The sequence below is a fragment of the Microcebus murinus genome, chromosome 9, assembly GCF_040939455.1.
Source record: "Microcebus murinus isolate Inina chromosome 9, M.murinus_Inina_mat1.0, whole genome shotgun sequence".
NCBI classification, from domain to species: domain Eukaryota; kingdom Metazoa; phylum Chordata; class Mammalia; order Primates; family Cheirogaleidae; genus Microcebus; species Microcebus murinus.
In genome coordinates, this window is record NC_134112.1 from 59,647,665 (window position 1) to 59,664,795 (window position 17,131).

The 17,131-nt window shown below is 37.6% G+C and overlaps 1 protein-coding gene across 1 annotated transcript in view; it reads left to right on the forward strand.

Moving 5' to 3' along the window:
* The window catches only part of FAM185A (family with sequence similarity 185 member A), a 45,169-nt gene extending 28,224 nt beyond the window's left edge, over positions 1–16,945 (forward strand). Inside the window, exons 7-8 of the mRNA XM_012747331.3 lie at positions 1,554–1,688; positions 16,026–16,945. Coding sequence (XP_012602785.2) covers positions 1,554–1,688; positions 16,026–16,138 — 248 coding nt within the window. The 3' untranslated portion in view covers positions 16,139–16,945. The remainder of the gene's footprint in view (positions 1–1,553; positions 1,689–16,025) is intronic.
* The last annotated feature ends 186 nt before the right edge of the window (positions 16,946–17,131 follow it).

Below are 17,131 nucleotides of genomic sequence, written 5' to 3' on the forward strand. Positions count from 1 at the left end.
GGAATTTCCTGTTAGTAGTTTACATTTGAACCCTGGAAAGCAATTTGTTTTTTAATAAAATAACCAAGTCGTAGTGATGCACTTTCTTCCTCATATTTTTTAAGGAGTTAATATGAGAGTTCATCAGTCTTACCCCAAACTTCCACCTCCAGTTAGGAAGACTGAGAAGATATGAGATTACTTAAGGAAACTTAAGCTGATGTTAACCAGACTAACAGGAAAACCATGACCCATAACTAAATGCATTCTAAAGGAATCTTTATAATAACATTCACAATGGATGTCATCTGAACTGCCTTCATCCACAGAGATGGAGTTATTGCTTTATGGCAGGGGCCTCTTACCTACTTTATTTGATGAGAAACTGAAAAAAAAAAAAAACCTTCTGAAATAATCTCAGAGATGTGTTGGTGAATTTGCACTGTAACTCACATAATTGTTTTGAAAAATTCCATGGCTAACAGAGTCCTTTTTCTGATTTACTCCTTTAAAAGCTTGAATTACAACCAGATTGTAATGGAAAAAAGTTGAGGTGCCCAAAAGCCTGAAATCCTCTCAAAAGAAACATGTCAGTTGGCATTCAAATAATCTCGTGTGTGTGTGTGTGTGTGTGTGTGTGTGTGTGTTTGGAGACAGTGTCACCTAGGCTGGAGTACATTACAGTGGTGCTGTCATGGTACACTATAGCTTCAAACTTGTAAGTTCAAGTGATCCTCCTGCCTCAGCCTCCTGAGTAGCTGGGACTACAGGCATGCACCACCATACCCAGCTAATTTTTTTTATTTTTTAGAGATGGAGTCTCGCTATATTGCCTAGGCTGCTCTCAAATTCCTGGCCCCAAGTGATCCCTCCATCTCAGCCTCCCAAATTGCTGGGATTAGGGGCTTGAGCCACCACACCCAGTCACAAATAATCCCTTTTTTATATTGTTATTTTTCCTTATACACAAGGCACAACCATGAAAGCACAAGAGCTCAGCATTCAAATTATGTTGTAATGACCAATGAGGATACCAGCCTTGCAGTATAATGAGGGAGCAGTGTGTGAAATACCATGGTGATTAAAAGCATGGGCTTTGTATTTATTGAGCTGAATCTAGGTTCCAACACTAGCTTTAGTGGGAACTTGAATAAGTTCTTATCTATAAAATGAGAATGATAATACCTCAAACTTGATATAGGAATTAAGATATAATATAACTAGGTATCTGGCTCTTAGTAAATGTTCAGCAGTAAATCCTGCCTATAAGCTACATATGTACTCACTTTCTGGTATTGGATGATCTGAATAGGGCTATTGGCAAAAGAAAAACTAGTAGTTCATAATGTCCTAATGACCCATACTCTTGACACAAGTTACTGTGAATAAACTTGAGAGTAAGGAAACTTTGACCACCTGAGAGTAAGGAAAAGGCACTACTATTAATATTTAAATAAATACTGTATGATAAACAGTATATCAGGAGCAATGCTACTGTTTGAATCAAATTTATAGTAGAGTCTGGTGCTTTTGATTTCCTTACATTAATAAGCTCTCCTCTGAATTTATTACAGGCTCTGTTATTGTCAAGGTCCCATCTTCTCTTCCAACTTATTTACAGTTATCAGGGAAAGAGGTTGATGTGAACTCAGAAGTCCATGTTCAGGAAATAGCCGAAGCTCGTAAAGATGATGGTGTAACAATTACAGGTAAGGAGGTTGCATTTTCCTGTGTCATTTTGAATAGTCATTTTCTATACATAAGTAGAAAGGTGGTATCCCTAACTGCAATTTTTGTGTTTTTTTTATATATACTTTTCCATTGTCATATTCTACTGTTTGTCACTTTTTTTTTCCAGTTGCTTATCAGTAACTTGATGCAGACATTTTGTTTGAAAAGACCTCATTAAATCATTTAGGAACACCCATTAATTCCATTATTGGATAAACTTGATTTTAAAATTTTCTGGAAGAGCTGCTTTCTAATTCTTGAACTTAAAAATCAACTGAATACACATACTATAACACAAAATTTAAAGCTAACTTTGTATGATTAAATAGGAATTTGGTTTGATGTGTATATCATAAACTTGCTCTTTTAATATAGCAAATTCTCAATCCCACAAATGTGAATAGCTTTTGCACACTTTTCATTCCATCTGGCTGCTCGGATGACTGATACTATTTTTCTTTTAATGTTTATTGTTTTAATGAACAAAAAAATTAAAGTTGGTGAAGTTTTCCTTTAAATCCTACCAGATTGGTGTCAAGGAGAACACTGAAACTGTGTGTGTGGCTTACTCATGAGATACTGACTACAAAAAGGAAATGTGTGTGGGGAAGTAGGGGGTAGTCTTCATAAGATCAAATCTCAGTTTAAATATTTAATATATATGTAATGGAAGTTGAGAAAGTAGTCTGTTAAAAATTATAGAATATTAACAAGAAGCATAATAGGAATAAAAAATATACCTGTACACTCTCAGATCTGACTCAATGCCTAATGGGTAGGCTCTTAGCTACATGGTGAAAATTTGATAGAAGGTATAGTCATGCATAGCTTAACGAAGGGAATATGTTCTGAGAAATGCATCAGGTGATTTCATCATTACGCGAGCATCATAGAGTGTACTTACACAAACTTAGATGGCACAGCTTACTATACATCTAGGCTTTATGGTATAATGTACTGCTCCTAGGCTACAAAGCTGTTGGCATGTTACTGTAGGCAATTGTAACACAATGGTAAGTACTGTATCTAAACAAATCTAAACATAGTTGCTCATAGTAGTTTCTAATGATCCTTTGGATTTCTGCAGTATCAGTTGTAATGTCTCCTTTCCCACTGTATCTAAACAAATCTAAACATAGAAAAGGTACAGTAAAAGTATGGTATAAAAGGTAAAGAATGGTACATCTATATAGAGCACTCTCCATGAATGGAGCTTACAGTACTAGCAGTTGCTCTGGGTGAGTCAGTATGTGAATGTGAAGACCTAGGACACTACTGTACACTACTGTAGACTTTATAAGCACTGTACACTTAGGCTACACTAAATTTATTAAAAAATCGTTCTCTCTTCAATAATTAACCTTAGCTCAGTATAACATTTTGCCTTTTAAACTTTAATTTTTTTAAATTTTTGACTCATGTAAAAACCCTCAGCTTAAAACCTAAACACGTTGTACAGCTGTACAGATTTATTTTCTTTCTTTATATCCTTATTCTATCAGTTTTTTTTCTATTTTTAAATTTTTTTATTTTATTTTTTTACTTTTTCAGCTTTTTTGTTAAAAACTAAGACACAAATATATAGCCTAAGTCTACATAAGGTCAGGAGCATCAATATCACTGTCTTCCGCCTCCACATCTTGTCCCACTGGAAGGTCTCAGGGGCAGTATCATACACAGAGGTGTCATCTCCTATGATAACAATACCTACTTCTGAAATACCTTGCGAATGACCTACTTGAGGCTGTTTTACAGTTAACTTTTTCTTTTTAATAAGTAGAAGGAGTATATGCTAAAACAGTGATAAAAAGTATAAAATAGTAAATACATAAACCAGTAGCACAGTCATTTCTTATCATTAAGTATTATATACTATACATAATGTATGTGCTATAATTTTACATGACTGGCAGCACAAAGCTTTGTTTACACCAGCATCACCAAACACGTGAATAATTCATTTTTCTATGAAATTATAGTGCCTATGAAGTCACTAGGTGATAAGAGCTTCTCAGATTCATTATAATCTTATAGGACCACCATTGTATATGTGGTCTATTATTGACCAAAACATCATTGTGCGGTGTATGACTATATGTCAAATGTGGTAAAATCAACTTTTTGTGATCTAATGGCTTGAGTTTGATAAGGAACCAATTGAGTTACCTATTTTTGGTCCCAGTGATGTAAAGCAATAATACAAATTTGTTTAACAGTGCTCTGAATCATAGCATAATCAAATTATTTACATATGTAAGCATTATTTACGTATGTAAATTAAAGCTATTTTGTCATATTTTCATTCTTACTCATAGAACCATATGCCCTTCTGAAATTTAGATTTAGTTTTAAAACTTCTCACGACTTTAACCATTATTTCTATGCATATAACTTTCAAATCAATATCTACAGACCTGATCTCTTTATTGTTCATGTCCACTTCCATTCCATTAAACCAGTACCACTTCAAACTGATATTTGATATTTAATATCAAAATGATCTGTCCCTAGCCTAGCTCCTCCTCCTATCTGCTCTATTTTTCTTTGTTTGGTCAGTTACCCAACAAATTAAGTCAGGCACTTCCAGAAGCTAGAAGTGCAAAGGTACTATAAAGTATCGTCTTGGCCTTCTGAGGAGCTTACGTTCTCATGGGGAAAGACAGACAAACCAGTGAATACAGTACAGTGGGACAAATGTTATAATAAAGGTAGGTATGTGGTATTGTGAGAGTGTAGGGGTGATACATCTAAATTAGACTAGCATTGAATTTGTGAAAGTGAAAAAAGTCACATATGACCAGAGTATACAGAGTAAAGGGGAAAGTGGCATAAAAGGAGGCTGGAGAGTTTGGAAAGAGGTCAGATCCCATAGGGCCAATTTGGATTTTATATTAAGGGCATTTCAAAGGCCTTGGAAGGTTTTAACCTGGTGTTCAAATAATGAGATTTGTATATTACAAAGATCACTCTGAGTGTTTAGTGGGGAAAGATTGGAAAGAACTATGGTAGATGAAGGAGAAATTAATTAGCAGGTCACTGCAGTAATTCAGGAGAAAGAGTACAGTGGCCTGGTCTCCATAGTGAGAGTAAGCTATCTTAAACTCAGCAAACAAATAAATAGGCATTCAACAAATTTTTGTTGAAGAAAAAGATGAATTATGCTAAGAGGAAGATGTATACTTACTTACCTCATTGGTTATTATGAAGCTCCTCAGCCTATTTTAGTTGTTTTTTTGTGTTAATTGTTATTAATATTATGTCTTACACTCTGGCCCCTACTTCCTGTACCAGAAAAATTGCAGAATAAAGGGTTTATTTCCTGCTTACAGTGTAAGAATTTAGGATTTGTCAAGAGAGTCCTCTTGTAGAGTAGCACAGGATATAGTATGAGGTTGGGCTACAGATGGATCTGTACATGGTCTCTGATATTAGATTAAATCCATTAGAGTAGTAGTGCAGAGGGACCTCAGATGAAGACAGCAGCAGTCTCTCTTGGAGACAGCCATGAGTATGAACAGGCGATTGGGTTCAAGAGAAACTTTCATATTTCATTTTGATTCTAAAACTGTTTGGTGTCCAAAAGGCTACAGGCCTTAACATATCCAGTGGTTGAAATTATTTAATACGCCAAGAAAATCAGGGAAGATTGTTTTTTTGTGTGTGGAGATTTCCAATCTGAAACCCAATTTTGGAAATAATGAGCAGCTTTATATGTGAGCTGTTATTATAGGCAGCTGAGCTCAGCTCATCTGGGTCTTCCTCATCGAGTCTATGAGGCATACAAACAGAACTACTATTATTGCTAAGATGTCTGGATTTTATCTGTAGCATGACTTCTTCTGGATAATTTCTATAAGAAGCCATGCCAATAAAAGTTAGTTCCTTAGGCTCAGGCTTCCCACAGTTTTGATGTGTCACCCCTTAATTTTATTTGATTTCCTGCTCCATGTTTCCCTTGCTATTGCAAGTTGTATAATTCTTACAGTGATTTACAAGTATTATGTGCTATTTTGAGGTCAAAAGAAAGCCTGGGACTCTGTCAGTCTGAAACATTTACCTACTAAAAAGCTATGTACAAGTCTGTACTTGGGGTGCATTCTTAGACTCTTTATCAGAGCCTTAATTCTAAGTTTTGTGCTCTACCTATGTATGGCAAATTCAAATTCAACATGTAAATGGCTTAGGTTAGATATTTCTAATAAGGAGTTAACTTCTCTATTAGGTTTTAGACTTGGTTCATCAACTTAGATATGAAACCTGACTATGGTATATCAAGCTATTCTCCAAGCCCAGATATACATGTGGAACCAAGTTCTTTTGTCTTAAAAGATGTTTAACCTTACTTGAGGGGAGAGGAGGGCATGGGCAATATATGTAACCTTAACACTTGTACCCCCATAATACGCTAAAATTAAAAAAAAAAAAAAAAGAAAGAAAGAAAGTTCACCTAAAAAAAGAAAAAAGATGTTTAACAATTTAGAGAGTATTAGTTGTGGTAAAGTGTGTTGCTAGTCAAAAGATTGGTGTTTATCACTGTCTGCATAGTCAGGAAGCTGGCACTACTGGGTTTATTTCATTTTAATCAAACTGGAAATATAAAGCATTTATTATTTTTTATAATAAAGTCATTTGGGATCAAAATAATAACCAAATCAGAAGAGAGTTCTCAGCTTGTCCTTAAGGCCAGAGTTATACATACAATGATATTGTGATTTATAAGGGAATACTAGTTCATGGGTTGGAAAAAAGGTTGAAATGGGACTAAGCACTCACAGGATGCCACTTTTAAAGTCTAGAGACTGTTTTCTCTCCAAATGAGAAAAAATACAGTCTTTTGATATGATTAACCCTTAGAAATAACTCCCTTTTTAGAACACACTGAAGTTATGTTTTTTTCTATGCTAATAGCACATGAATTTATCAGTAATGTAGATATGTTTCAGAACCACATGAAAGAAATCCAGTAATCGAATTAAGAATACTATAAGGCTTATTGCTATCTGCTTAAAAATACTTTGACAGGGACTGGGCACAGTTCCAGCTCATGCCTGTAATCCCAGCACTTTGGGAGGCCAAGGCAGGAAGGTCACTTGAGCCCAGGAGTTCAAGACTAGCCTGAGCAACATAGCAAGACCCCATCTCTACAAAAAATAGAAAAATTAGCTGGGTGTGGTGGCTCATATCTGTAGTCCCAACTACTCTGGAGGCTGAGGCTGGAGGATAACTTGAGCTCAGGAGTTTGAGGTTGCAGTGGGCTATGGTGACGCCACTGAAAAGAGAACTGTCTTCAGATATTGTGCTTTTATGATGTTTTTGTTTCCCTATTTTTTTATTGAAGTGTAAGATCCTGGGAGTATCATGAGTAATCAGATGTCAATTTTATTAACATTTGCCAAAAAATGATCAGGTTTTATTTCAATTTATCTGCAAACTTTATCTGTAAATGCCATATAGTAAATACATTAGACATTGCAGGTCACATATGGTCTCTGTTGCTTCTTCTTCTTCTTCTTCTTTTTTAAATAATCCCTTTAAAATATTAAAAGCCATTGTTTGCTTTCAGGCTATATAAAAACAGGCCCCTGCCTAAATCTGGCCTATGAGTTATAGTTTGCTGACTAGACTAGAGTTGAAAGTGTAGGCCCCAATCTTAGTACATTATGAATTCTGTTGTAATCCCCGTGGTTATTTTTTATTATCATTGTTTGTTTTTGTATTTATTTTGGTCATTCAAGAAATATTAAACCACAGCCAAATCCTTATCCTGAATGAACTCTTCCCAGCAGTGAAGAAAATATGATTTATGTGCACAAAAGTTTAATGTAACATTTAAGAAACAATGCAACCATAGAATGGCAAATAAATACACAAAAAGATGTTCACTATCACCAGCATTAGGGAAATGCAAATTAAAACCAGAATAAGATACCACTACATACTTAATAGAATGGCTAAAATAAAAAAATACTGATAATATAAATGCTAGCAAGGATACAAAGAAACTCGATCTCTCCTACACTGCTGATGGGTATATAAAATGATATAGCCATTCTAGAATTCAGTCTGGCAGTTTCTTAAAAACAGATATGAAACTACCATTAATGACCTAGCAATTATACTCCTGTGCATTTATCCTGGATAAATGAAACTTGTGTTCAGTCAAAAAACTTGTACACAAATGTTCAGAGCTTTATTTATAATAGCCAAAAACTAGAAATGACTTAAAATATCCTTCTATAGTGAATGTTTATATAACCCATGGTATGTTTATATAAGGCAATTCACCATTTAAAGGAATAATCTATTGACATACACAACTCGAACTGAATTTAAGGGCATTATTCTGAGTGAAAAAAGCCAATCTCAAAATGTTACATACTATATGATTCTTTTTATATAATATTATTGAAATGACAAAACTATAGAAGTAAAGAATAGATAAGTGGTTGCTAAAGGTTAGGGAAGGAGGAGGGGGAGAGTATGAGGTATTTTACTTTGCCAACCAATTTCCTGGTTTTGATAATGCACTATAGTTATATAAAATGTCACTATTGGGGAAACTAGGTGATGGCTGCACAGGACCTCTCTGTACTATTTTTGCAACTTCTTGTGAGTCTATAATTATCTCAAAATAAGACATTAGAAAAGTGGGGAGAGAGGAAGGGAGAGAGAAAAAGAGGAGAGAGGAAAAGGGAAAGAGAGAAAGAAAAACAATGAAATCTTCCAGGCAAGATGGAGTTAAAGGGACTGAGTTACCCTCCTAGTTGAAACAATGACAACAAAAAAATTTATAAACAGACAAAATACATGAAACTATTTTCAGGGCACTAAGACATCAGATAGTGAAAAAAAGTGATCACTGACAGATGGGGGGAAAATGAGATGAGCCCTGCTTATTGCCTTGAGAGAGTCTCTAAGCTAGTACAGAAAGAGGTAACTACCGTGGAGTGTAGCAGACTCCCTGCATTTAGGAGATCAAGATGTGAGTTGACAGAGACTAAGCCAGAGTTAGAGTTTGTAGGACAAAGTACCAGAGGGAGTAGAGCCTGAAGTTCATATAGGTCCAGGAATAATGTCTGTTTTACCCACAAGTCTAGAAAATAATCATAACTCATAGGACATTGGGTAGAGCACTTAGTAGTGGGAAACATTTAGTTCTAGACTGAGAACCACTCTAGAACTGCCTAACAAATATAAAAGCAAGAGATGAAAGACTTAAACTGTTTCCAAGTAACTTAACTGCATCCTTCAACATTTATAGGAATACAAAAGTATCTAGCACCCCACAAAGTAAAATTCACAATGTCTAGCATCCCATCAGAGATTATCAGACATGCAAAGAGGCAAGAAAATATGGCTCATAATGAAGAGAATAATTGATTGAAACCAACCCAGAACTAACAAAGATGTTAGAATTACTAGAGAAGGAAAATAAAATCTTTATTATAACTGTATTCTACATGTTCAAAATGTTAAAACATGGAAGATATAAAAAGAGACCAAAAGTGAATTTGCGTAAATGAAAACTACAATATCTGAGATGAAAAATGCAGTTGATGGGATCAGACACTGCAGAAGAAAAGATTTGAGGAAGAAGAGCCTATGAGATTATTTCATGGGCAGAACTGGGTAATTGTATACTTGCTCCATGCCTAGCATACTGTTGGCTTTATTATTCCAGGTATTTGACAGAAAAATCAATGGATGGGTACTACTAAAACTAGCTCAGAAATATTTTCTTACCAGTAAAAATTTCTTGTCAAAATATCTTGGGTTGCATTTTTGTTGAGAAAAGACTGTAAATAGTTAAAGAATGTTGACAAAATATTTTAGAGGTTTTGTTTGTGAAATATATGTGTTAAAAATAATAAAATTTCAGAGTAATTATTTTCATGTTGTTTCACAAGTGTGTGATTTCCTAGTCAGCTTTGTGAGGGCATTGGCATGTCTTTACATCTTTTGAACCTCCCTAAAATACTTAGTGTGGTACTTCCCATAGTGGGTGGTCTGTAGTGTTTGTAATTTTACAGAGGGAATCTTGCAATCTTCTGCTGCACTGAAGTTTAATCTGCTGCTAATAAGGCAGCAGCAGAAGTATCCCTCTGAACCAAATGTAAATAAAGGGCTTATTTATAAACCTCCTGTTTATAGGGTTAGGAGTGGGAGTAGGGAGGGAGGCGGGAAGAAGCTCACTTTACCAAGAAGCCTTTTAATCCTACTTTTAAACAAGATAATTAAATTCCATAAATTACTCCGTAGAGCCCTATCTTTGTTGATAGCTTGTGCTGATTAAATCAGGTGCATTTTGGGTTAAATAGAAAGAATGTGGAGATTCATATGTTTGGGTAGGTTTGAGCAGGGGATTAGAGAGCAAATTACCGAGTTAAACCCATGTCCTAGGTCACCTTCCATCCCATGTAATGGAAGCCACACTGCATGGGGATGGGGTAGTCATTTTCCCATTTCTCTGTCAAAGAAACATTGTCTGACTTTCAGTGGCAAAAGGAAGTAAATAAGGAACAAGGTTTTTGGAACCCCAGTTTCCAATATACATTGCAAGACTTTTGTAGGAAGGAATCTGTAAACTTTATAAATTAGAATAGAGTCTCCACAGATTCAAGCCACAGTACAAGAGCTTTCAGTAAATTACTTATTGGCAAGATACAGAAAACTATTTTCAAGCAACCCAAATGGAATTTTATAAACTGCCCTGCCTTTGGAGTATTGTCTCTAAGCTGAAATTGCTTGTGTGTTCATTTTGTTAGTGTAAGGTTTTTCGGCGGCAACGAAAACAAAAGACAGACACAGAGAGAGAAAGAGTGGGGGCCAAATCACGTGGCTTTATTATACACTCATGGACGAGGTTCTGGGGCCCCAAGAGAGGGGGGCCCCAGAAGTCGCTGCTGTTTGAAAGGGCCAAGGCCTTTTATACCCTTTGGGCCTGGCTAGGGACTTTTGGCGGGAAGAGCTGGGGATTTTAGGAGGGGCTGGAGGTATTTGTGGAATCCAGGAGCCAAACCGTTCTTATCCAGGTGGACATCTGGGTGTGGATATCCTCTCAGCGGGGCCTGGCAGTTTTGTCCTTGGCGGGTATGGTCTCATGAGCCTTTTCTTTTTTGATCTAGGGAAGGGAGGGGGCTGCCACCAGCCTTACAGTTAGGAGCTGTAACACTGCGCTTGGCCTCTATGGCTGCAGAAGGAAATGGGTAGATAAGCTTCTCACTCTATGCACAAGAAGTGCATGATTGGTGAGGTGATGTATAACATATAAAAGAAGAGATCTCAGATATTTAGAAAGCCTTACTATTATTGATGCTTTATTATTGGTGCTAAATGGTATAAAAAAGGAAAAAGTTAGAACAACAGAAAGTTCAGGATTTCTAATTCTTTCCTCCGCAGTTTTTTGGGTTTTAGTTTTTTGTTTGTTTTGTTTTGAGACAGGGTCTTGCTCTGTTGCCCAGGCTAGAGTGCAGTGGCATGATCATCCATGTTTATTTGAATTACTGTTACCAAACCAAACTAGTGTCTGCTCACCTGGTGCAATAAAGCCAGACACTGAAGCTGAGAGATGCAACAGGATAAAGGGGCATCTTTAATGCTTGGCACCAAGCAAAGAATATAGGCAGCTGATGCTTAAGACCCAACCCCCCCAGTGGCTTACTAATCAGGATTATTAAAGGCAGGGGTACATTTTAGGCAGGCAAAACTGTATATCAATACATGGAGTTTATACATTGGCTTGGTTTAAAAAGGTGGGATATCCTGAAGTAGGGGGCCTATGGGTCCTAGGTGGATTAAGAGATTCTTGGATTAGCAGAAAGGAATGTTAAGATGAGTATGACAGGCCCCTGGGGAAATTGAGAACAAAGAATGCTGTCTGAGTTCACTTCTTCAGTTCTCCCTTTACTGCATTTTCCATCCCATGGTGGTTTATGGAAAACAACTCAAGAACTTATGTTAAGATGCTCATCTTTTAGTTTCCTTGGGGAAGCAAAACACTTCATGACTCTGGCTCACTTGGAGGGCCACTGTTCTCACCAGGTTGCCCATTCATTTTTCTAGGCTACCCAGGTGCCCAGAACTTCCCCTGAATTGACTCAAGATTTTCCTTTATTTCCATGCTTGGAGGGCCCAGCAGGCCCTTAAGAGGGGTCCCTGTTCTGTCTCATTACTAGAAAAAGAAATTCTATATTACAGAAAAACTGTTGGGTCCAAGGTACTTCAAAATTCTGACCTACCAACTGCAGCACATGCACAAAAAACAGCTTAAAATTGACGAAGCTGAACCCCTTATTCATGAAGAGTTAGAAGAAAAAGAGAAGTTTCTAATATAAGGATTTACCAATTGGAGTAAGAGATTTTAACCAGTTTATTAAAGCTAATAAATGGGGTTGTGATGATATTGAAATACACCAAGCGAAAAAGAAGGAACAACTCCAGAGGAATCATTGAATACACAGCTGTGTTCTAGGTAAGATGCAATGAGCTCCAGAAGGTAGACAAGATTGTGGCTCAGGATGAAGAGGAGAGGCAAGAATTTGTTACCAAAAAGTCGGTACTTGTCCATGAGGCTGAATCAAAAGAACGTAGACAGGTGTTTTGGGGATGAGGAAAGTTTATTACCAAATGTAAATAAAGGGCTTATTTATAACCAGCAAAGGAGGGAAAGTGGTAGACCTTCTAGTCTCAAAATCCCAGTTTCCTGAACATAAGCAGAAATACAGAGCTTTTAAAGGATGGGTTCTCAGCTTCAGGTAATAATGGTGGTTAACTATTCTAATCATCCCATCTTTGCCAAAGACAAAGCCGGTGAAAGCAGCCAGCCACCCACCTGGGGGGCTGGTGCCACTTGGGATAAGAACAAAAGGCCTTCTCCCTGCTCCTTCCTGCCAGTGGCCTGAGGCAGAGATGCAGGCTTGAAAGAGACAGAAAACATTCTCCCCTGCTTTTTTTTCTGTCCAGGCCATTCCCTGTTACATATTCCTCACTCTCAATTTCATGCTTCCATATCTATGGGAGGAGGGGCCAGTACTCTGTTACAAATTCAGAAAAGAATTTGCATCAGAAAAGCACTTGAAGCAAAGGTCAGATCATTTAATACAAAGCATCTTTCTTCAGCTGAGAATATCAAATGGTACTAACAAAGGAAAAAACTATACTGAAGAAGAGGAACATTCTTTAATTTGTATGCTTGGATTCAACAAGGACAATGTTTATGATGAATTGCAAGGACTCTCCTCAGTTCAGATTTGACTGATATCTTAAATCCAGAACTGCAGTAGAGCTCCAGAGGAGATATAATGCCTTCATTAACGGATAAAACATAGAACTAGAAGAATAGGGCTGGGAAGTGAACAAGGTGAGCTCTGTGATTGCCACAGCCTATTTATTACCTTGAAAGAGTTTCTAGGCTGCAGTACAAGGAGTGGTTACATAGGCAGAGCCCTGCAGACTCCCAGAGTGGGGGAGACAGAGCTGAGCTCTGGGAGACCAGGGCTGCCCAGAGTTCACACAGAGGAGGGAGGACACAAAGGGGGTCTTAAGAGGGTGCTTCTGAGCATTCAGCAAAGTTGCAATCACATGTGTATGAGGAAACTACCTGATACATGCTACAATGTGGATGAATCTCAAAATAATTATGCTGCATTAAATGAAGGAAATAAAAGTATTTTACCCCAAAATATATTTCTTTGACATATTTTCAGATGGCTCCCAGAGAGAGCCAGCAAACAGAAGTAGTTCTGCAAAGTCATCTTTTGTGGTAGAAATTTACATCTGCAGATAATCTGCATTGATACAGCCAGACCTTTCCTTGTCCTGAACTAAGATTAACTAAGAGTCTGACACCTTTAAAGGTCTGAAAGAAACATTTACTGCCTATTCTTTCTGTGGGCTGCTACCTGTTTTATCTGCATAACAAGACCACCTTTGCTAGCAAGTCTCCTCTTCTGTTCTTTCCATAACCTGTCTTGCCACTATAACCTGATTTACTGTCATAGTCAAGATTTGCAGGGCCACAGGACAGAGAGACAGAGTCACCGAGGCTGTAATTATCAAAAGGAGTTTTGTTGTCTAGCTCGAGCTAGGGTCCGAGCCCCCAGAGTGCCAGCGCAGTGGCCTCTTTTTTGGGCAGGGACCCCCCCCCCTTGTGTGCTAGTGAGCCTTTTATACCTAAGCTGTTTACATGCTGATCATACATCTGCCCCCACAGTGATTCTTACTTCATCCTGCCCCTGATAGGCTACAACTTGTTCCGGGTCCTAGCTGAGAGACTCTGGTTTCGAGTTCTTTGTCTTTCTCTCTTTCTCCTCTGCATCCCATAATGTACTCATAATGCCTTGCGGTTAACAAGCAAGCAGTAAACAGAAGCTGGAAGGTGTCCGTTATCCTAATAGCCCAGTATCTTACATTACCACCATAGCCTGCTTTGGGCCATGCTCTGAGCCTGCATTCTTTCTGTAACCTCAAGATGGTAGATAAGCTTCAGCACCCTATTGGGTAAATCACTCTGTGGTTCTCCCTGAGTGCACATTAATAAAATTTGTATGCCTTTTCTCCAATTAATTTGCCTTTTGAGAGTTGATTTTTCAGGGAACTTCAGAGGGTGAAGGGGAAGTTTTCCCTTGGCTCCTACAGAAAGAAGACAGATTTTTAGAAAAAGAATACATAATGTATGATTCTGTTAGGCAGATAGTGAGGGATTCTGGGTCTCCTAGGTGAAAGTAGATATCTTGCCTTGGTGCAATTGCCCCACCTGGGAAGAAGGACAAAGGTGGGCCCCATGCCCCCACCTTGGTCCTGCCTCACTTTAATCCTATCAATATGTCGAGCAACAGCCATACCTGGGGTAAGAGGGAATACCCTATGAATCTACCAATCATAACTTAGCATGCCAGCTGCAAAAGAATGCAGAGGACTCTCTAGCCCACAGGCCAAGCCGCATAGGTACCACAGAGTCCAGAAATTGAACGAGAACAACCTATATGCATAGTTATGGTCATGCAACTCCCAACTGTCCAAAGTGGTTCCATGGTGACATTTAAACCACAGGGAGGTCCCAATCCAGGTGCTATAAAACAAGGTGCAGACCATAACCAGGCCCTTCTTCTGCCCCTTCCCCTTGTTCTCCCTTTGCTACAACAATAGGTCCATTCATCATCTGTGGCATATGTATCATGCTCTGTGAGCCTATATCTTGCTCTTGCTCTGTAATCCTCTCTTTCTCTCCTCAATAAACCTCATTTTCATACTTGCCTTACTTTGGTGCATCTCGTCATTCTTGGACCATCAGCGTACCAAGAACTGGCATTTCAGACTGAAACCTGACAATTCCATTTATATAAAATTTTAGAAAATGCAACTAATCTATAGTGACACAAAGCAGATCAGTGATTGCTGGGGGATGGGGATTGGAGGGTGACAAGCAGGGAGGGCCATGAGGGAAAGATTACAATGGGGTACAAAGAAGCTTTGGGGCATCATGGGATATGTTCACTATCTTGATTGAGGACATGGTTTCACAGATTTTTACATATGTAAAACTTATTACATTGTAGATTTTAAATACATGTAGTTTATTTTGTCAACTATACTTCAATAAAGCTCTTTTTTAAACTTTCCTTAAAAAATCATATAGGTTGAGCATTCCTAATCTGAAAATAACTGAGTAGCACCTAAGTGGACACATAGGTACTACAGTAATAGGGTATTGGGCAGGTGGGAGGGGGGGCGGGTATATACATACATAATGAGTGAGATGTGCACCATCTGGGGGATGGTCATGATGGAGACTCAGACTTTTGGGGGGAGGGGGGGGAAATGGGCATTTATTGAAACCTTAAAATCTGTACCCCCATAATATGCCAAAATAAAAAAAAAATTAAAAATTAAAAAATTAAAAAAAATTAAAAATAAAAAAACTTTTTGAGTACCAACATGACATTCAAAGGAAATGCACATTGGAGTATTTTATATTTCAGATTTTCAGGTTAGGGGTGCTCAACTGGTATGTATTCTGCAAATATTCTACAATCCAAAACAATCTGAAATTCGAAACAATTCTGGTAAGAGATGTAAGAGATACTCATCCTGGACAAATAGAAAGCAGAATAGCTTCCCTCTCAAAGTTATTCTAAGAAAATGAAAGGAGGAGAGCAAGTCCAGATAACCTCTTTGCAACTCTTTCCCAACTCAAGCTATCTTTACTAAGATTTCTGGTGTTTGAGGGTGTTCTAGGGTGTTTTAGAGATGTATTATTGGAATCTGTACGGTCAAATATTGCTCTTGATATAACTTTATGCAATTTTGCATTTTAGGACTCATGAATCAAGCAAACAAGTGTGAAAAATGGATTAAGGCTGATGCCCCAAAAGGCACTGTAAGTCTTAGAGGGCAAAGCTGGTTTCAGTCCCTGAACCTGCAGGACTAAGTCTGGTTTGAGTTGTATTTATGATTTTTAACAGTAATTAACAGATCTTTGACTGCAGAAATGCAAGACCACTGTTAATGTAAATGTTGAAAACAACAAAATGAGAATGAATACTGGTTGTTTTAGAGAGGCTTTTTCAAAATTTGTACTTAGCTATGGTATCTATTTTCTATTGCTCTGTAACAAATTACCACAAATTTAGCAGCATAATGTAATACCCACTTACCACACAGTTCTGTAGGTCCAGAGCTCAGCATGACTAGGTTCCCGGCTCAGGGTATCACAAGGCTGGAATCCAGTGTTGGCCAGGCTGAGTTCTGGGGGCTCCAAGGAGAAATCTGCTTCCAAAGTCATTCAAATTATTAGCAAAATCCAGTTCTTCGTGACTCCATATGACCGAGGTCTCCATTTTCTTGCTGGCTACTCTAAGTTTCTAGAAGCCACCTACACCTTCAAGCCAGCAAAGATCCATTGAGTTCTTCTCATGCTTTGAATATTTGACTGCTTCTTCTGCAACCAGTTGGATAAATCTCTGCCTTTAAAGGGCTGACTTGATTAGGTCAGGCCCACCCAGGATAATCTTTGTTTTGCCATATAATGTCACATAATCATGGGAATGATATCTCATATCTCTTCATATGCACAATTTCTACTCCCACAGAAGAGGAGGAGAATATCCAAAGGCATTGGTGTGTATGGGGGGGTTATCTTAGAATTCTTTGTACTCCCATGTGACAGGTTTTCTACTTTGTACCTCTTATGGCATCAATATAAATTTAAGCTATGAATAAAACTTATAAATGCAAACCAGTTGCTATTGATTCTTATTATCTTTTGTGTAATTTAAGACATATCACATTAGGGGGAAAGATTTCATTCAGCTATTTTACAGCCTAATGTATGAAAAAAGACTTTCACTTTTATAATATAATGGTATACTGTATAAAATCATTTTATGAATTCCATTTCTTTCAAACCTTGTCTACTCCTGGA